Genomic DNA, 23,055 nt, shown 5'->3' with positions numbered 1-23,055 from the left:
TTATATTTGGCTCAAATGCAGTCTTATGATGAAACTTCTAAATCTTCCAAAAATATTTCAAAAAAACCCTTGGATATTGTCGTTACTCGCAAACTTCACCATATCAAAATAATATTTTGAAATAGGAACAAAAAATAGTAGTGAATGAAATAAGAAAAAGAATGAAAGATAATAGTAAATAAAATCAGAAATAGGAATAACATCTGATGAAAAAATGAACAATTAAATATTTTCTAAAATAATTTGTATCAAAACACTTGCTAAACCAAGATAATAAGAATCAAGATCATTTTCAAAGAAACGTCGATGGGTGTACTGGGAATTGATAATTAGCATAATTCATAATTCATTAATGCCACAGGGTAGTCCAATTTGAATAGAAGAAAACGGGCACGAGTTTAGCGCGAGGAATCGTTCCAGCAACGTCTAGGTCCCGGCGCCGCTTCCGGCGTGTTTCTGGTTCAGGAGATACGCGGTACTGATTTATAATCCGTCCGCGCGGTATAATTGCGAACGCAGGTAGAAGCTCAATTAATGACTCAATCCTCACTTTCAATTCGATTCCGATTCACCTTTCTCCTTGAGCCGATTCCGAGCTTCGGTATCGATGGTGTAATTTTGTGAGCTGGAATGTCGACTTTAATGCGGGATGCCAATAAAAAATGGCGCACGCATGTCGGAACAAATATAATTACGCTAATGGCTCACGATACTACATTTACTTTTCCCAAGCCGAGCATTAACAAGAAAACTTTTATATATTCAAAGTCGCGATAATAACGTTAAAAGATCAGCTATTCACTTAAAGTATCATTTTTATATTATATTTATATTATATTTTTATATTGTCATTTACATTCCTAAACACTAGAATTATCGGATTCGTGAAAATCACTAATTTCTTATTCCTTCTTTCGCAATTATTAATCCTGCTGCATTCTTTTGGATCTCCTTCGACCCAACAAAGTTTTCATTTTCTTAACTCTTTACTTAATGTTCTTCGAGTTTGTTTCACGCAGTCGTTTCGATAAGAGTCATTTTGAATCCAAGAATGGTACTAGAAAATTATAATTAATCTACATATTCTCGGTTTTCAATAATACTTCAAACTTGCAGATGAATTGAGATCTACGATAGAGTTAAAAAGACACAGATACTTTTCCATAAAAATATTCAAATTACTTAATTTCATAGTATTCAAGTTAAAATATAAGTGAATCTACATCACAATAAATACAATTCCATAATTCGTGAGGAAAAAATACAGAACAGTCGCATTGATTACTTGGTAGTTCTAGTCTCAGAGTAATCCAGTGCCCGCATTTGCGTGCAATTAACAAATCGGCAGTCTAGTCGCGCCCTGAACGATTGTAATTGCATTCCTTTCTCTCGGACGCGTTTCTTTATCCACTTACATACCCCCTTTCCGCGTCTCTGTCCGTACCTGTCAAACGACTCAATATAATCTCCCGAGTGTGTCGGAGTCGGTCCCCGACACACGGCTGCACGCGCATCGCTTTGCATTGCAGATGTCACTCGAGCCGCGAGGCGCAACGCAGACAGCAAGAATGCATAGCGTTTATGGGTGAGTATAGCGGGCAAGAGAGCGCTTTAATGCCCCGTCATCCCTTTCGAGACGGGAGGAACGCGAGCGATCTCCCGGGGACGCGAGGCTGTTCTCTGATGCAATCGCAGCATCGTTTTTGGCTTGTTCCGATGTAAAGAACTGAGTTGGTAAAGATGTAGAGATCCACTGCTTAACACTAAAAATACCGGGCGCATCAAATTGATCGACTTCAGAACTTTTATTTTGCAAGTATTCAAATTGTGAAGGCATTCTTGCGAAAGATTTTCAATTAAATTCGTGTGTTTGTACAGATATAAGACTAGGACACCCTTCTAATATAGTATTGGTCCAATTTTTATAAAACATCCGGAGCATTTTTTATCATTTTTGATGGGAAAAATCATTTCCTTATTTTCTCTACTTTGAATAATTATTTTTTCCATTATGCTACTGAAAGTTTGAATTAGAATAAAAATCTGTAATCTACTTTGCAGTAAGAATTCCACTGAGAACGACGTCGTCGTGCCGCTCGATTTCGCTCTTGTTCTCGGCCGCGCAGCTACCTTGACTCGAAAGGTAACGACTTCCTAATGACGATCGGCTTCGTGGAAGCGTGCAATCGATCTTCGTTCCCGGCCGCGGCTGCGGCGCCAGCGAATTCGACGAAGGAATGCGGAATTTACTCGGCCAGTCGGAAAATCGGGATCAATTTTCGTGGCTCGCGCCGGCTAATTGGTCACTTTCCGGCATCCCGTTTCCTCGTAACGCCGACAAACCGGTGTTTACGAGCCCCTTTATTTATTTCATTGTCCACCCAGAATTTCTTATTGTTCATTTTTGAAAGTACCAAATTTCGGTAAAGTAAATTGCAATGAGAGACTAAAGATCTTCGAATTATAGAACTTCCACGTTATCAAGTTTATCAATAAAATAGGTTTAATGAACCAAAAGTGGAGTTATGGAAATATTGTACGTATTGTACAATACTTATAGAAATAACAGTAACATAGTTATAACTCATACGTAAATATAGATTTCGAGTTGTAGAGGTTTAGCATTCGAATTGTAGAAGGTTTTAAAGCAGATCAGAAGGGAATGAAAAACGAAAAGTTATCAAAGTGCAATTTATCGAAGTATAATTTATCAAAGTTCAAGTTATGAAAGTTCAAATTATTAAATCTCAAGTCATAGAAATTCAAATTATCAGTATTTCAGTGCGTTTCGAAGATTAGTGCTTTCATGCCGTCTAAGAACGAATCAAACACACAATGAGAACCGCGGGTAAAATTTATGGAACAGAAATCTTTATCGTGTCTGCGCATGATGAAATAGAATATTCCAGCGTTAATAACGCTTAAATCACTGCGTAGTATTTCCGGTAGGTAAGCTACCCCAAGACTAATGATTTTCTTCGCTCGGAAACGAAGAGTAAACCAAGGCAATGCGAAATTAATAATCTCCTTGAATTTATTCGCAATCATTATCACTAATATTTTCTAAGAACTTCTTTAAGCGTTAATATTTCACGTTGATGATAAACGGGCGCATTTATAATTCGCGTCTACACCGTGACGAGTTCATTATATATGTCGCTTCATTCCGTTTTACTGCCGCGATAATTTTAATGGTGTCGCGAAATATTTTGCGACTGTCCAGAATGCTCATATCTTAGCGCGCCAGATCGGAAATAGAAGAAATTAACGAAATGTGTGTAATTTTATACGCGACTCGCTGATAAGCGCGAAGGAAACGCCGAGCAAATTATACAGAGACTTCTAATTACTTTAGAGTCTCGCTTACTTAGAGAGGACACGTTATTAAGATAATTCGCATTCTTACCTGGAGGCAACCGCAGAAGGACTTCTTCACTCGCGATGGCATCGTCTGGCAGCGACCCACGAATTCCTTCAGGGGCTGTGGACTCTTCACGGGACAGGTCGGAATCCTCTGCAAATTAAAGAATACGAAAATTACTCGTTACGCCATCATCCCCTAAAAGAATTATACGTTCCTACGGAATCAAGCGCTTCTAACTTTGTTTTCTGCATTAGAAAACATTAAGAGAAAATTTGCACTTTGGAGAAAATTTACACCTCGGTGGAAAGTTTGCAAGGAACTTATGCAACGTATAAAAACGTTTCTCCGGTGGAAATTAAGTCTCTTGAAAGTTAAACTGATCCACCTCAACAATTGTGAATTGCTCTTTACATTTTATAATGTGGATTTTTTTAATCTTGTTACTTCTATGAATGAAATACATTGCAACCTGATTCTTATCTACCTAATTGTATGTGTAAGGTGTGAATAGAGGTAATGACTTCCAGTTCACACAAGAAATCCGTTTATACTTCGCGTTTACAATTAATTTCGAGGGAACCTACGATCTCGCTGAGTTCAGAAGACGAGCAGTGTGATTTAAACCCGCAATTCCGCCTGAAGCGTCAGACCTGTCGCGAGGAGCATTGCCCGCAGTCATGAAGGGGTTAAATAATTCATTATGCGATACGTATCCGATTGAACGTACCGAGTCGTATTTAAAAATAATAATGTCTGTGATATCATCAATTTTCTGGCTTTCGAATGACACTGCGGCTTCCGTTCATAATAAACACATCGATCAATGTCATCGCAAAAGTGAAACTCAAACAAATCACGTGTAGTAATTGATTAACAATTTCCAGGGAAATTCACGCGAAGTAATTCATTGAATATGTGTGACTTATTTTTTTCATGAAATGATCGCACGAAATTAACCGTTTGCAGTAAAAGTGCTGCAAATAAGACTGCAAGGAATTTAAAAGTATAGTTCCATTTAATATTGATGACATTAAGTTAATCATAGGAAATTTTCTTGCCGAGTGAGTTGCAAAGTATTATTGTTTTCGATAATGGATTTTGTCTTATGAAAATTAAAGAACCACTGCTCTAAAGCGTTATAATTGGTAACAGCAGAATACTATTAAATTTACACTTAACAACATTTAATGATATTTACACTTGTTAAGTTTTGATTAGAATGTTCGTCACGAGTCTGCAACGATATTAGAAGATAAGGGGCTAACAGCTATCTCGTTAGAGGTTGATTAATTGCGAATTCCAGCGATACGCGAGAACGGAAGTCCTCCGGAGCCGCGTTCCATCGTGGAAACTCGAGTATCCGAGAGGAAAAAGCCGCTTCTCGGCTTTCACTGGTCTTTGTCTAATATGAGTTCTTACGTCGGATCGTTGTTAAGGGAACAGGTAGGATAAGTCGTTACGGAACCGTGGATGTAACACGGCTTTTATGCGACGGTGTCGTAACGCTGGCTGCCCTGTCATCCGTTACAAGGAAGTTCAATGTCCTTGTCTAACGGACGTCAAAAAGATGAAAATCGCGACAGTTTTACGTTCACCGGGTAAGATGAGTCCACTCAACAGACTCCAGAACGAAAGAAGTTGCTACCTTTGTTTTGTCTTGGTATTGGACATTTTTGTTACCTTCAAAATGGCTATATCAATGACTATAGAACCGACAGTCCTATTACCTTTGTATTGTGTTGCTATTACAAATTTTTGTTACCATTAAAATGGCAACATCCGACTATAGAAACAACAGTTTAATTATCTTCGCATTGTATTGGTATTGAATGGTTTTGTTACTTTTAAAATAGCTATAGAAAATACAGTTTGATTACTTCCGCATTGTGTTAGTATTGCAAATTTTTGTTACCTATAAAACGGCTAATAAAAATTAGCGATTCAATAGAATCGTAAACAGTAACGAGCAGAATCGGTGAAACGATAAATGGTGGTATGTATAATCGAAGGAATTGTAAATGCTAATAGACAGAATCGATAGAATCGTAAATGGTAAATGGTAATAAACAACGGAGCAGGCCTTGATCCATTTAGAAAGTGATCGTAGACAGGTGGGGCTGGTATTCACTCCGTTAATTGTATTCTTAAATTTTGTTGTATGGTTTGGATACTTTTTCATTTCTATAAAGATACAGGCCGGACACCGTGCAGCAAACTTGCCTTTTTATGGGATACACTTTCGTGCGAATTTATGGCAGGGAATGTTTTACGAGGTAAACCGTTCTTCCAGCGAAATTCTTAATTAAGGAATGGCCGTCTGGCGTTCATGGAATCCATGAATCTTCTCAGCGTCGTCTGGACATATTTAGATCGTTGTTCGGACGGACTGCGTGTCAACGACGGTCAATGAAGGTTTTGCGAAACTCGTTTCTTTCGGAGAACACTGTTCTTGCTTGTGCTAGTATTCTACACGGTGATTAGAAAGCCTTGCCCTTTAGTATATTGAAAGAAACTTTTTGATCTCCCTGTGCAGAATCAACAATTCATATTGGTACATAAATTTGAAATTTTTAAAACGTAATTGCTAAAATCGATGAAATTTTACAATTACTTCAGTACTTTTTTGAATATATACTAGTACATCTTTGCATATTTCTACAGTCAGTCTGTCCATGAACAATATTTACCTGGAAAAAATCAATTCCAACACGAATACACATAACAAATCATTCACTTTCAGATGTCCAGATAAGACTTGAAATATCACATTCATACACTGCCTCTTAATTAATCGCATCCTACACTCCCTAAAAAAATTAACATCTCTCGCTTGTCAAACAAAAATTCTTCAAAAGAAATCCTTTAGTTCCATACAAACCCGAAAGCTACAGTCTCCAAGTCAACTATATCAACAACCTCCACATTCCACTCATCATAAATTCCAAATTCATAAATCACACCTAAATGACCCATTAAGGCCAACCCGCAGCAAGCCAAAAGAAAAGTCGCGAACCATAATCTCATTCATCCAATTTAGTCCATTCTCGGAATGAAAAGCATCGTCGAACATCACATTACTGTCACAAAGTGTCATAAAATCCCCGGCGACCCGTTACGAGACACGCGAGCCTCTCCAAAGAATAATAATCGACCGGAAACAGGTTACACGATCACCTACACCGAAGAACCGCGACGTCTTCTCGGGTTCTGGGCAGGACTCGATGTCCTCGTGACGGCCGTTGGAAGACATGCGGCCGGATTCGATAGCTTTTTTCTCCGCTGGACACGGTGAAAGAGTGGCCCGAGGCGCCGGCACGATCCCGATCGTAATCGTTCCAGCAATTACCCGCGAATTTCACTTTTGTACGTCTCGAGCGAACGAGCGAGCGAACGAGTGAGCGCGCGGGCGCACTGGCGAGACACTGGCACTCGGCCGAAGAGGCTCGCAGACCGGCAACGAGGTCGGCTCGCTCGACAGTCCTTATCGTGTCATCGAATTTCTTATCACCGCTAGGTGGAAGGCGAAATAAAGAACTCGGTAATTTTCGCTCGTGCGGCTACATGTATTTTCACAGCGTCCTCTGGCTCACGTAATTGATAAACGAAGCCGGCTGGAAGGGGGGTCTAATCAGTCGCGTTTAGAACAGCAAGTAGCTGGGAACGTAGACAAAGGAATTTTGTTGGATTACCTTGGTAAGATAGCGAGCGATAGATTCGGATCGCGGTGTGTTCTGTATTGACGCGTTGATCTTCGTGATTTACGTTTGCTTCTGGGACAACGGAGCGTTCGCTTCGCGCATCAGAAGTTAGAGTATGTCGTAGGGATTCGTGGATTATTGGGGGATACGTCTAAAAATCAAATGTTTGCGGAAATTGCAATGAGTGACACGAGTTTTGTAGAAATTATTTTAAAGATCAATGATTAACGAATGAGAGCTTTCTAAGGAAGTTTTCAATGGGAATAGCAATTGCGAATCCTGTATCAATATATCATCTCAGTTAGCACAATCTAATGATTGTTATTCAAATTATAACGTAAAAGAAAACAATGAAACTTCTTTTTCTATATAGTACAGTCATTGGGAAGACTGTTAATAGGTTTACGATGGTTAAAGTGTCAAATAATTGCTAATATCTCATTAATAGAATATTGTACTATTTCTTCATCCTATATTAACGTCTCAAATAATTTAGATTTATCCTTAACATTGATAAATAACGTAAAATGTTAGTTGTTATCAGAAACCCAATTATGAGTGTTTCCAAGAGATAAGGATCAAGGACGCAAAAAAGGCTTATCAATGTTTTCGGTGATCGTTAATTTTCGTACACCAACCGACTATTTACTCTTCGCGGGCTATCATTTCGTTAACACTAACAACGAGCCTCCGTTCGCTTGCGACATCGCGTTGAAATACTCTCGAGAGAAATTCGGAGTGTGGCATTTCGTACATTAACAACAGTCTGGTTATACGCCCATTTTACTACATATCGATGATCCGTAAAAACGCCTGTCGGGACTTGCGAGGAATTCCACGTTCGGCGGCCGCTTTCCACGTTGCGGAAATTTATGGCCACGAGGAATCCCCTTATTGTTGCATTTTCATGGGGAACGTTGAGCAGCGAATATAAATGCCCGCAGTTAACACCTTTCTCTTAGAAAGCTCGGACCCACAGGAGGATTAACCCTTTCGCAGTTTAGGTCGCGCGATGGAAAGTACCGGACAGTTTAGAGCGTAATCCGCTAACGACTTAATAGCGACGGATTTCATGCATTTATTGTGTCCCGTGTGCTCGTTGGCACACGTAGATTACAAGAAACGGACGATGCTAAACGCCACTGCATTATTGTTGCTTCATTACCGTCGAAAGTCCTGTTTTAGTTATTAATAACAGAGTGATACATCTGTTGCCGACAACTTCTTTGGTTCGAAACATATGAAAGATGTATAGTATCTTGAAAATCAAGATATATTTATAGAAATATTAGATATTTTCATTTCGTATCTTATTATTAGTCATTAATTTGTTTCTATTCGCTTTTATATGAATTTTTTGGAAAATCGCTAATGAATTCAAGGCATTTAATTTTTATCCTGTTAATTCTGTTCTATAATCTGTGATTTCCTTCTATTTCTTTATGCTAACGCCCCTTTGATGTGTGGAAATATACAATTTATAACTTGTAAGCTCTTTTAACACTGAAATTAACTGCTCATCGAATATCTTCAGTCACCTTTCCTAAAATACGGTGATTTTAATCGATGTTGAATTAACTGGCGAATAAATTAAAGTGAATATTTCCCGATTATCATTCTGAAAACCGGTACGCGACGGACGTTTCCACGTATAGTCAGCGATCGCGGGGACAGCGTTGTTCCCTTATCCATCCCGTGTAGCAACATTAGCCCGAGGGTAATTGTAACCTTCCATGAGCCGTTAGCTCGAGCCTCGTGTAACCAGAATGTCGTACACAGGTAACCATGGTTCATGCACGTGTAAGTGCTCACAGTGGTCGGGTGTACCGCGAGAACTTACGTGACGCCCGGTATTACTGACTTTTGCGAAATTCTTCTCCCCTCGGGTGGAACCACTCGCGTGTCAACGCGATCCGCTCTATCATCGAAATCATTCCGACCTCTTTCGTTCGAAAATTTATCATTAAACGAAACACAAGAAAAGAGAAAACGCTTGGCAACAGATTGCGCTAGTAACCGTCTCGCAAGAATTCTTTTTATCATCGAAATCATTCCGAACTCGTTCGTTCAAAAATATATCGGATAATATATTGGATAATTAATAATCGTACGTTCGAAAATTTCATATTAAATGAAGTAGACGAGAAAAAAGATTGCGATAGGGAAGCTATTAAAATTGACTTTTATTAAGATTATTTATGGAAATATGGAAGAGGAAATAATCGGAAAGAGATTGTGTTGGAAAATTCAGCTATACGAATTTCCATTATCAAAGTCATTTCAATCATGTACGTTCGAAAATTGAATAGTAAATCAAATAGAAGGGAAAAGAGGTTGCGATAGAGAAGCTATTAAAATCGTCTATTATTAAAATTATTAATGAAATATGAAGGGGGAGAACATGATTGGAAAGACATTAGGTTAGGTCACTAACCTGCAAGAATGTCTGATCGGATGGTTTCACAACGCAAGGAAGAATCTAATAATATTTCCTGAACGTCGGAAGCTTGCTTGACAACGCTGAACGAGACACGCTTGTAAACAGAGCTCCCGAGAGCACACGACTTAATCTACGGCCGAGTAAATCGGTGTTTCTTGAACTATCGGGACACGCTAGAATGTCACGCGCTGCAGATTCGCAACTGTAAATATTGACGGGCCACTGAACTTCAAGTTGTCATCTGTCACGTATCCACGGAACGGTCGATCCTCGATTTCCTTGTTCAATTCTTTTCTAACGGTACTGTGACAATTATCTCGATATTATGAATTCTTTTTCAAATTTTTTCATTCAAACATTAAACTGCTACGTATGTTCTGCCAGCTAGGGTAGACGGGTTCTTGTTATAGCAAATCATTTATCTAAAAAATTTGCATTCCTGCAGCACAGAGTTTGTCGAATTCATTAATCATTGCTTGCATCAAATTATAGTTTTCCAATATAAAAGACTCTTCGGATGGTAAGAAATTTTTCTTATAGCCACTTTTTAGCAAAATCGATTATCTAAACCCATTAGTGGAGGCTTACCTTCAGGGTATTCGTGTAATAGGAGTTCGCCCAAGAGAGTTCCTACAGTGCGATTAAACTTTAGATTGATCTTGTGGCGACGTATAGCAGAAAAATGGCACAGCCACATTTTTTGTGCCTCGGGGATTTTCAATGGAAATTGCCTTCTCCATTACGAAATCTTTTATTCGTTTTTTTTTCGTAAATATACGGCGGTGGCCAGTAAAAAGTGATCGTTTATTAACTTGGTTAAACCAAAAAACTTGTGCGTTCGGGAGATTTTGATCTTTCAGCTGCAAGATCGTTGGAATATCAAGTGTCAATCACCTCGGGGTACGTTTCGAATTGGCTGGGGCACGCTGACTGGCAAAAGCTCGAATTAACGTCTGACAGAATCGTTGGAGGACAGTGTACAGTTATCGACAAAATAGCAGAATGTATGCCACGAGGGCTCAACCATTAAAGTTTCACGCTTGCTGTAATTACCAGTCGGAGGAAGAGAATTTATCGCCTTAATCACACGTTTTCTCGATCATTTCTCATTGGTACCCATGATTTCGAGTGAAAAATCGCGGCCGTTGCATTTTGTATTTCTTGTCTTATCAGATTCAAAGAACCTGTCTAAGCTCCGAGAATTCTAATTCAAATTGGAAAATATCAGTGATTCGTTGCGTTTATTGAGGCAAATGGCAGGATTCTTTCGTCAGAATGTAATTTTCACGGTATTATGCTGATTAATCAGACGTTCGCTAATAAAACACGCATTCATCATTGCTTTATCTCAGAACAGCGGGGTTGGTTGCCTGTTAAACGGGTTTAGAATGCAGACGATCGAGTCGATCCTTTCGATTACACGTCATGCGAGTAATTATGACGTTTACCTTACAAGGAAAACTCACCAAGAGATTCTAATTTCGATCGGTGAACAAGCCCTCGTTGCTTCAGCTGATTTGTATTTAGATAGAAGACGCTGGACGCGAGGGCTAATCAGAGCATCTGCTGCCGCACCTGCGGTCCTCGATTGTAACAGTAGGGAGGTTAGCCAATAAGACAATCGCAGAATTGTGGTCAGTGCTCTACAATTGCGTTGACCGTCTTAGGCATTGCATTACAAGAAGATGATTCTTCAAATGTTATACAATCTCAATAATATTTCAAAATATCCAATAAACTCAATTCCTAGAAATTCAATATTTAAAAAACCTTATCGACCTCAGAATTTTAATGATAATTTTCAACTCTTCCAAATTCTTCTATCCCTATTACAGAAATCATAATCCCTTCGTGATTTAGACTTTCCAATATCTGTCACAGCTATATTTAACCCTACAAGCCACAAAGGACTTACAATTAACTAATGAAAAGCAACAATAACAAAGCTGTATAAAACTACATCAATGTCTCTACCGTACACTGGCATCGTCCTCAAAATCCTAATCTATAAAACCTTCTTCCATCGCATTTCTTTTAAATCAGCATATAAACACACGGGTATTCCCATAAAAGTTCATACGTAATGTCTCAAATAAACAAACGCCTAATGATCATCCAAAACTTTCGTTTCGAAGGAATCAAGGTCGCAGCAGCGTTCGTAGATACTTATACACGCAACCAGTTTCCACGTGGTCGGCCATTGATTTGCGCTTCATAATATTTCTATTAGCCTAAGGTGGCTAGGCCAGGGAAGCAGGCCAGGCGAATAGCAAAGCGAGCATCGTGTTCGTTCGGATCTCACGGTACCGGTTTTCCACGGCACCGGTAGCGATTCCTCATGAACTCTCGCGACTAGAGAGCTCGACGGTTAAACGCTCTCGCGCGATTTGTCACTGTGGACCGGCCCGTGCATCATCCGAGAATGTTAATTGCAAACGGCGTGCCGAGATAGAAGGGCCGCGATTATTCTTATTGAGCCTTTAATAGGACTGGCCGGCCACTTTTTCTCGTTTCCGCGTAATTAGCGCGATCCCGTCGCAATTAAGGCCACATTGAAGCCGGCCGAACAGCCACGGAACTATTGTATCAAATGGGAGACGCGCTGGATTCGCAGGCTCAATAATTCATTTGCGAGGCGTGGATTACAGGGAACCCGCTGACTGATATCGTTCACGAACAAACCGACGCGGTTCGTTTAAATAACAGTTTCGCAACTGGGCTTGCAGACTGCGCGCTGATGTAATCAACAGCTTGTCTGACGTATTTTTCGCATTTAACGGTGTGCCGCCTGACGACGACGGTGGTAATGATTCTTCGAAACTAGCCTTCGGAGTGGGAATCGAATTTATTGTTTCGTTCTGCTGATTGTTGAACTTGGATGAACTAGGGTAAATTTATGTTGACTACAGTGAATAATGAATTTACTGTCTCGGTTTGCTAATCGTGGAATTTGAATAATTTTTTTGAGAACTTATGTCTGATTTTGAGTATATTAATCGAATGACTTGTTTGATTCTGAAATGTTGCATTTTCTTGGCGTGTGTTGTTAGTAATTATGTAGATGCATCCAATAATGCGGGAAGAATATAAGTATTATAGTTGTAATTTTCGTAAATTTAATTGAAATTAGCGTTGTATCGAGAATAATGATTCATTATTTTCATTACGACAAGCGTAGTATCTAAGGTTTCATAAAGGAAACGTTAATAATATTTGTAGTTTCTTCAGACATGCCGCTAATCCACGACTCACAGTACACTCGAGTCGCCATTAATTGAATTGTGATCGATCTCAAGAGCACTCCTCAAGGTACTCACCTCGAAGAGGCTACTTATTCTCTGGATAAGCATACAACACAGCATGCTCAGGTATGCAAAGTGCAAAAGGATCGAATGTATAACCGAACCAATCAGAAATCGACACATCCGAAAAGTCTTCTGCGTTACATCGAATAAAACATGTTATTCGTAAACCATTTCAATTACACCGTGTCAATAACCTCTCCGAACGAACTCCATCAGCTGTCACGTACATAAAATAACACATTTCAAGTTTCTCTTGCCGAGTCCATCAGCAAATTGAAATAAAAATACGTTTCCATTTCCCACACAGCCACCGCCCATGAGCCGTTTCCATCAAGTAGACAATGGAAGCAGACTCAATCACCTGTCGCCCGGCTCGGTCGTTATCGTTATTCGGTAGCGATGTTCGTCCCCAGCGAACGACCATAACGACACAACGCCGTGGGCGATGATCCATCTTAAATTGATCGTTCGCCTCCGGACGCTTCGACGGATCGGGATCGAGCCGTGTCGTTATTTTACCGTGTTTTACGTCTACCTAACTTATTGACTGGCAAGAGAATTTTTCATTTATTTATATAATATTACATAGTTATTCTTTTGCAATTAAAATAAGTAGTGTATAATTATTAATGATTTGGTGCCACAATTCCTATGTTACGTTATTACGTAGTTATTAACGTTATTGAATATTTTTACCAAAATTATCGATAAAATTTTGATAATCGATCGAAGTTTTCGAATAGTTCGGAAGCTCTGCTCATCAATACAATGGCAGTGAACATGTTAAGTGATCTAGCTCTTATTTATCGTTCAGATCCTCAAGACACGACGAATTTAGTTTTACTGATTAGTTCAAACTAGAGAACAGAATGTATTCGACCGGCAAATGACGTGTTCTTCTAACTATCATATTATTCATTATTAATTTTAATTAAATAGTGAACTCAATTCATTTTTTCAGCTAAGTACGGTATAAACTCTATACAAGGAACGACTATAAGAATATTAATAAAATTATATCATGCAAAAATCACGTATTTCAATGCTGAAAGTAGTAACTCCTGTCGTAGGAAACAGGAAGTCATCAGCAGATAAGCATCTCTCCCGTAAAATGCTATATTATTTAATCCATTATTTTCTTCATAATATCAGAAGTGGCTATATGTTTAAGTACCGTGTATAGTATACAAAACAGTACCAATAGGATTTTCATTTAGCACGGATTATTTCTCTCTTTTTAGACAATTCTAATTTGACAGCAATTAATTTTCTCTTTTGAAACGATTCGTTTGATGTAACACAATCACCTAAACTGTAACACGAAATTTCATATGGTTCATTTTATAAGCATTATCTTACCGATTTCTTAAGTTTTTAACCGATCTCTATTTTTCTATATGTACGGTATTATTTTTACGCGAAATGTACCAATACTATAAGAACAAAATTGAGAGTGCATGCTACGGACCACTATATAACGGCCCGGGAGTCAAATGAACGAACCGTTTTCGGTGAGAGGCGTCAGAATTCGAATCCCGTGTGGCCGCACCGGAGAAACATGTGTTGTTTATAGATTCGTAATACGATATTTTCGGGAAAGGCATTTGCATGTGAAACTCCGTTTCTGGAATGGTAATTCCCGCTGTGGCTGTTACCACGGTACTGTAGGAATACTTGTTTCGCCCGAGAACGCGCGGCTTGTTTACGTAGTAAATCAGGCAAACAACCGTTTCGACATTCATTGGATTTTTCTGCGCCAACCCGGCCGAATTACTTTCTTCGATTTCCATTATCAACGCTCACCTAACCGACCGTTTCATCGTACGCGCGACCCATAAAAGCGCGCGTCAAACTTCGATAACTGTAACAATAAAACGCGTCGCGGCCGATTTTGACGGTAGAAAGCTACGAATTCCATCAACAGCTGATTTTCGAGATTGCTCGAGAACATTCCACTTTCTGTCTCTTGGAGAACTTCGATGTAAGAAATTCTGATCCTTCAAACATGTTAGAAGTAAGAGAACATATTTTACTGAAGAAACATGTGGAAGAAACATCATCTGAACACTATAGACATTAAAAACAATATTAAGGATTCTTTAAATCGAATAAATATACTTTAATACCCAAGTAACGACGCGTTGTTTTCAACAGCATTTCGCACGGAGACCAAAGATTTTCTCGTTCGAAAATGAGAGTCAACAGAAGGCAGTAAAAACTAACCCTATTAAATCAGAGACCATCGGGAGAAATATTTTCGAAAAGATAAGTCTATTAATTTCGTCTTAATGTTGCCGAACGGGTATCCCGCGTATCCAGCGATGAAGTAGATGATGTCCATAGATAATCAACGAAAACGAGAAATTTCGTGTTGCGGTCATTTAACTCTTAATGGTCCTTGAGATCCACTTTTCGATCTACTCGGACAGTCCAGACTCCCACCTGCGCCGGCCGGCAATTAAAGAGTGGAAAGAGCGAAATCTTCTCGGACAGAGAGGAGAGATTCCCTTCAAGTAAACAGCCGGAGTACCGTTTCACGGGCATCGAAATCACGATTCACGCGGTCATTAAGTTCGGCCCGCCTGGATCAAAGTGAAACCCGAATCGGTCCGATTTCTGGGACAGGGATCGTAGGGTCCGCATGCAAAATTGGGTGAAAGCGAGCGATCGAGCGACCAATGGGACGACTATTCTTCTACGACGGGTATTTGAATAAAAGGTTCGCGATATCGATATGAAAATGGAACGCATCGATCGGTAGGCGTCGATAAGGGAAGGGTACTACGAAAAAGTTTCTCCGGTCGAATATCTTCGGTGAGAGTACGCGTTGAAGACGGAGGACAGGGGAGAGAGGTAGAATTAACGAGAAAAGAAGAAGGATAGAAGCAGAGACACGATTCATCGGAGAAAGAGTAAAAGAAGTAAATCGATAGGAAGAGAGAAGCGATCGATTGGGAAAAGAGTAAAGCAAATAGTGGCTCAGAGTAATAATGGTTCGAGTAGTATGAACCCCAGATAAATAAACATTCGTCTAAATAGTTTACCAACCATTGCCAGTTATGTGAATTTGAATTCAAGAACACACTTGTGACACATGCCAAGGCTGCAAACGTTACTTTTGAACGCATTTCTAATTTTTACTTAAATACTAGTAACATATATTTTATATTTTGCCACTCTGAAGTAAGTAGAAAAAATATAAAAATATATATGTCTTTAATTTGCAGTCTATGAGTCGAATGTTTAGTCACAGAGTGACACTGATTTAAGTTTGGTTATCTAGAGTTAAGGAGTTCTGCAGAAGCGGAAAGTTTCGTAAAATGTTCCCCGATTAATTGAATATTAATATTGAAATTAGTAATATTAATAATTAGTAGTGACTTAGTTATTATTGCTGTATTTTTATATACTATATTTATTGTTACTATATTATTATTGTAGTATTATTAATTTTTAGTAATAGTAATTGCAATATTAATATTTCATTAATACGTTAAGTGCCTAGCCCGACTTGCTTGTCGTTCCGTTCTGGCCCAGACGCGGCCGTGTAATATGAACCTAAAGTCCGCATGGACCGGCCGCGCCTGAACGAAAAGTCTAACGCCGGTACCTAGAGATCGGCGTGGCGTTTAACGTGTTAACCGAAGAATATTTCACAAAAGCTTCTTTTCTCTAGAACTGACAAATGGTAGTTACACCAATATTATTTGAAGTCATTCATTTGACTATTTTTCAACGGCCATTATTACGCACACTTTATGTTCGTCAGATTCGCGTCCGATTATCCGATGATTCCACGCATGGGAATCGTAGAGAGGCCTTTCAACACACGATTCCCCATGTGGATTTGACTCTGCCCCAATCAAATCGATAGCTACTCGCGAATGATAGGCTGAATGGCGCAAGTCTCTGATTGAAAAGCTGTAGGTTGGGTCTGATGAGAGATGATGATGGAATTTAGCGTAATGCGTTTACCCCTCGATTCAACCGCTTTATTCTGTCTGAATGGATCTGTGAGATTCTGTTGCAGCCCTCGGTCGATAGTAATGAAGCAATCGAGGATCTTATTAGATCTTTAATCGATGTTTGAGAGTGTTGCCGTTAATGCCTAAAGATAAGTCCTTCTTTTCTCTTTTCCACTAACACTGAACGTTATTTACTCTATAGATCAATAGTAAATATTCCAAAGTAACAATAAAGAGTTACTAAACTCGTAACCGAATACAATTACACAATTAAAAGCTCGACGAACTGAAATTTCATTGAATTAACCCTTTACTCTGCAAAACACACTTAATATTTCGCGAAGGATCACCTCGATACCAACTTCGATCAATAAATTTCACAAAATAGATGTTAACATAGATACTTCGCACGCACTCGTACCGTAATCTAACGCGAGTACAAGAAATAGAGACATAAACATGTACCGAAGTTCGTTCCCCGTAAATTAGAAACCCGAGAAACCTTGTTTCCGAAAAAAGATCCGGCTAGCAGCTCGATCCTTAATAAGGATCCCATCGAACCGATCACCGGATCCAGTATCGGATAATTATATCGGAGGAACATTTCCAACCGGGGAGTTCGTTCATCTCGTGTATGACGTCTAACGATGCACCGGCGCGATCGTGGATCGTGCAACGGCCCGGCGCAAAGTGCTTTGCACCCGGCTCGCTACCCGCGGGATGCGAGTCGTACGCGCGTCACGAGTCAGCAACTGGCGCGAGGAACCGTTCGAACGAGCCCGGCGCGTATTCCGCGTCGTTTTTTTCGCTCTGGCCGCGTAATTCGCAATTAGTCGTGGCTGCGTGCGATGGGGAATGTACCTTGACGAAAGTGTTGCTCTGCTTTCTTTGTTGCTCGGACCGTGTAACTGGCCGGTCAATCGACGTCCGATCGCGAGTGAAAAATGCCCAATCGGCCGTAATAAGATAGGTTAGCCCAATTACCCCCTTAATTACCGGCATCTCACATGAGCTAATTAACCTTGGCAGTACCGACGCACAGTGGGCACAAATCGTCAAGTTGGTCATTTGACGAAAAAATAATTTGTTGCTTCTGCATTGTTATACTATTTTTCTAATTGTACTATTATTGTAGAACAAATACCTATCCAAAGTGTCTAACAAAACTATATTTCACCTATAATTCAATTAACTTCATTTGAAAATTTCAAAATTTACCCAAAATATTCTTTAGATTTTCGTTCCTATCTTTTTCCTTTATGTTAGAATAATTTTAATTTATGTATTTCTTTAATGCAGAGTTCCAACGAACGTGCGGATCACGTTTGGGTCTATAATTGGACGTTGACACGAATATTTTTGATTTATATTTTGTTATTTTATTGCTAAGGAATTTTATGCTACCTAAATGATTGAATGATACAAAGATTGTAACTTTATAGTAGGTGTCAGGTTAGGTGGCAGAAGTATTAGGAAGTAGAACGCGAAGAGATTTATCGAAATCGGAGCTTTTGTTGTTGGTACACGATGAACAAAAAGAATCAGGGATTAGTGTTACACTAGGTGGGATCGGTTCGATCGAAATTGTTAATGGAGAATTGGAGAAATCATTTCGATATAATTGAGAGGGGAAAATTGCATGGTACCTGAGAGCCGTGGGTTTGAAGTACGAAACGAGGAACTTGTTATCGACGAAAGAATATATGTTCTAGTTAGATCTTGCATGCGAAGTACTAACTCCGGCGATGTTCCGGTCAATTAAACGTACGGCTAAACATTCGATTTCAGTTGGATTGTTTGCTATGGAAATATACATTGATTAATTTATTTTTCGTGATTTATTCAATTTATTGAATGTTTGATTTAATTTTATTTATGACGTATCGATATTCGTGCATCTTTGTGAAATAGAAATTCAACTTCTAGTATTATTTCGTCTCGTACGAACATCTAAAGAAATTTTATACCGTTAATTTTTTATATATTGAAATACAGCTATAAATAATCACGTTACATACATTTGATTTCAATCTCAATATACTTTCATAGGAAAAACGAGGACCATTATATAGAAGTAAGCACTATTATATAAACTGGTTATGAAGGTTAATGTAACAATTACTCGAACGATGCATTCAGGTTAAACACAATTATATAACCATAAATTATATAATCCATTACAGATGTAAAATAAAAGCAGCATGGAAGATTCGTCTGGAATTTATGAGGAAAATCATAATACGCTGAATGAATTCGAAATCATCATAGAACAATGACCACATGGTAATTTCATGAATCGCAGATTACGATGTCTGCCAAAGATTGATGTTATTACAATGAAGCGAACGTGAATCGCTGAGAAGCAGCGCACGGCGTTTCTACAATTCGAACAGAGAAACAAAGTATTGCAGCAACAAATCACCGAGCCGCAGTACGATTAAGCCATTACCGGGATTCTGCAATGCGGGATTAGCGAAACGAACGCGGTGCTTGATACCGAATGATCGTGTTTTTCGATTCTTCCCTGATCTATTAGCTTGAAGTCGTTTTCAACATTTCTGCACAAATGCACAAACTTGTTTTGAAATATCTCCCAAGATCACGCGTAACAACATTGTAGCACAGTAAATACAAATGCGTTTCAATAAGATCACCTTCAGTGTCCAAAGACTTAAACATTTTAATTCTATAGCTAATAAAGAATCGCACCACCGAAAAAACGTTACATGGCAGCAGAATTTTTGCTAGAACAATTCTGTTCTGATCTAGCCGCAGCAACAGCAGGTGGCTGACCGGTCGTTGGAGGGGCCACGATCTCGAATATGCAACCGACTGCGCGGTTGCCAGCGATGAGTTCGCTCGCAAAAACGATCGAACCAAGCTGAAACCAGTCGATCGTAACGAGATAATCGTTAAACATCGAGCAGGGTTGCATCTAATGCGAAAACCGGCAGGAAAAACGCGTAAAACTCGATAGTACAACACGGATAACCGGCCGCGTGTACGTTCGGGATTACAGGCAACGCCGATAGCTTTTTAACAGCAACGAAAAATAATCAGGTGCGTAACTTATACGACGAAACAGTGATTCCCAGGACTGTTTATTAATCGGTTGGAATACGATTATCAACGGACGGTGGCTCGCGGCGAAAGCAGGTGCCGTTCAAAGGACGGAAATGGACATCGTCGCATCGGCTACGCTCCATGATGATGGTAAAATGGCGGGTAGATTGACTGTAGAGATATCCTGTTTCCGTTATCTTCGTTATACATCTATCTCTGCATGTTATTCGTTTTTCGATGGAATGAAACCTTCATTTTCAATTATGCGGCAAAGCAATATTACTGTGGATCAATGAGTTTCTAGGTTATGTTTAATGTTTGTTTCAATGTAGCTTGTTAGCTATTTCCGTCTTCATTAATGTACTTTAAAATTCTTCAGTTCAGTATGTTTCGATATAGTTAATTTGTTCGTAAATAAGGCAATGTAGGGCATAGTAAAACGTTTTAATATGGAAAAGGAAAAGGAGTTTGTTTCTGAGAATAATAAAAAATAAGATCCATGCTGTGTTGCTGGCTACAACGAAACGATGAAGAGTCTACGAGCAAAGAAAGTAGAAGTGGATACATTATTGGTCCAGCTTCTGTAATAAACACGATACGACACGAAGTTTCATTCAACCAAGGAAATATGATCACTTTGAATGTTTGGAGCGGCAAAGTGTGTCACAAACGAATGTTTCTCCACATAGGCAAAAATATCCCCTGGCGCGTCATTAAAATAAGAGAAAGGGAACAGAAAACGAAATTATTGGACACCTTTTGGACCGTTTTTGGGGTCACACGGGGCATTTGAAATTCCTGGCGAAGGCAAAACTAGGAAAAAACGATAGACTATCTCGGGAATTCAATTAATCGAAACAGCAAGAGCAGGAAATCATCGAAAACAGTTATCGTAAGCACTGCTTCTATAGTGGAATTACAAAAAACCAAAATAATCAACTATTCATGAGCAGCTTTTTGTGTGTGTTTTCTCAAATAAAGTTCAGAACACTTCGACAAAATGGCACTCGATAAACCACACTAAAAGCACGCTTGTTGAACACAGAATAAAGTGCCATCATCCTTTTCATCGTTATAACCAAAATTTGCAATTCCGTAGATCCTTCAAAAACAAATGCAAATCCCTCTAACAAAAAAGATACCCAATATCCTAAATAAATTCCACTCTACTCGATAAATATTATGCAATCAACTGATTCCTAGCATTTTTTCGAAACACGTTAAAAGAAAAACGACGTGTTTCGTTGCAGGCTAAGCTATTAGTCGCGAGAACGGTCCGGTTCACCGCACTCTGTCCGCGGCGCGGAGCGTTTCTCGAAACAAGCCGCGATATTGAACTTAAAAACGGTACCCAGCGGAACTACCGCGTTGGAAATGATTCTATCGCACGCACGTGGCGCCCGATGCATTCGTTACGCGTTTGCACAATGCACGCGGAGAGAGATGATTTTTTATCCTTTCGGCCAGGATCGCGATAATAGGTGTTGCTCGTTAGTCGTGGCAATTACGCTCGCGTAATCGCCGAGGAAACGGTACCAGCTGTTTGATCGTGTAACATTATTTACCAAATTCAGCTTGCCCATCTTCTCCAGCACGGTGTCCATCTTGGCTTATCTTGGATCGAGACTTCCTCGACGAGAATCTTCCTTAAAAACGATCACCGTCCTCCAACACCGAAACGAATCGTTCAAAATCGATCCAGATTCTTCCACAGACACTTCAAAGTTACTTCCGCGCCATACCACTGAATCGATAAACGTCTCTTAACAGGAAAGGTCGAACTAATCCCTCTCCGAGAATAATTTCACCGGACTTCGATTTCATTCGACGGTGAAATCGTTCCCTGGATCTCCGAAGATCGACGAATATGGTTCCATGGAAACCTGTCACTGACCGAATCGACTAACCCACTGTCTTCGCGAAGACTCTCCTGCAGAGTCTCACTCTCATTGCGTTCTTCGATCTGTCTGGAAACTTTTTCTTTAAACTTCCGTCATCGTTTCTTCTCATTTAATTCTGTCTATCAAGAAACAATTATTTCAAATGCTACTTCTGGAGTATTCTCTCCTTGTCACATTATATTCACGAGTGTACGGCAATCGAAGGTCCCTCGCCGTTGTCTCTGGTAGAATCGACTCTCACCATTTTTCGTAAATAGTTACAAACATTGGTTCGAAATGTTACGTAGGGAGAGGCTCGACTCGAACTCAGATCGGCGAGTCGATCGTGGAACGCGAGAGGATCACGACTACGGAACCTTCTTGCTCGCGATTGTAGGTTGAACTGCCAGGTGAAAACACAACACCTCTCAACCTGCACAGGTGCACACAGAGGCCTCCCGACGGGCCCCGTTGGTAGGTAGGGGGGCCTACTTGTACTCGGGGGGACTGTTCAACACGGATACCTTAATCTTCGCGTGTTCATCTGACGAATATCGGTTGCCGTTTAATGCTCACGAGGAAACATCGCCGGAAGCGAACTGGTTTCGGATGTTTCTCTGGAGAGGGAGGGGAGAGAAAATATTGGTAGCTGTGGTACGCCAATTATGCGGACAACCCGGGGGACAGGCCTGCCTGATATATCTGTAACGACACGCCGGTTATCGATTATGCGGGCTAAAATTTCCCGTAAGCGTCGTTTGTTCTTGTATCATCGTTTCGATACATTTTGCTTGGTTGTTTATTCAAATAATCGGGAAATTTAATTGTTTCTATTTTTTTTTCTTGCGGTTACTTAAGCGTGATTTGAACTGTTTGCAGATTTTTTTGTGTTTGTTTATGTACGATTTGGAGAATGAATGATCATGAAGTTCATTTATTTTCAGGATTGTAACAGGTTTATATTTTTTTCTATGAGTGTGGAAAGAATGACAGAATTTAAAGTGAAATGGAATGTGAATATTTTTCGTGAACAATACGAATTTGCATAATTGCTTGATGGTTGAAATGTTTTAATTGAAGATTCAAGTAACTGATTTTAGTATTGTCAATTTCTAAAGATTTTTTTATATGGTACTGATAAAAGCAAATTATACACTTTCATCGTGAATCGGCTCCGAGAACCTAAACAACAAGGCAAATAGTAAATGTACAAAAATTTGCAAAAACCGTTGGTCACGGTGAAAGTTGTTGTTTTTAAACCAATTAGATCGCGATGAATTAAAAATTGGATACTGTATCGAATTGTTCATAATTATTAAGCCATGTCAGTCTTCCCGACG

At 39.5% G+C, this 23,055-nt stretch overlaps 1 protein-coding gene across 9 annotated transcripts in view; it reads right to left on the bottom strand.

The window, feature by feature from the left end:
* The window catches only part of DAAM (disheveled-associated activator of morphogenesis-like protein), a 97,645-nt gene that overhangs the window by 21,197 nt on the left and 53,393 nt on the right, over positions 1–23,055 (bottom strand). For 6 of the 9 annotated variants that reach the window (XM_031982198.2, XM_031982136.2, XM_031982190.2 and 3 more), the window contains one exon: positions 3,407–3,514. In XM_031982198.2, coding sequence (XP_031838058.1) covers positions 3,407–3,448 — 42 coding nt within the window. In that variant the 5' untranslated portion in view covers positions 3,449–3,514. Of the gene's footprint in view, positions 1–3,406; positions 3,515–6,542; positions 6,839–9,496; positions 9,628–21,400; positions 22,283–23,055 lie in introns of those variants that run through there. The other 3 variants (XM_076365577.1, XM_031982154.2, XM_031982130.2) reach the window with 3 other exon arrangements.

Source organism: Nomia melanderi, chromosome 3 (genome assembly GCF_051020985.1).
Source record: "Nomia melanderi isolate GNS246 chromosome 3, iyNomMela1, whole genome shotgun sequence".
Taxonomy (NCBI): Eukaryota; Metazoa; Arthropoda; class Insecta; order Hymenoptera; family Halictidae; genus Nomia; species Nomia melanderi.
The sequence above is the reverse complement of the archived record's forward strand: the minus strand, read 5'-3'. Positions and strand labels throughout refer to the sequence as shown.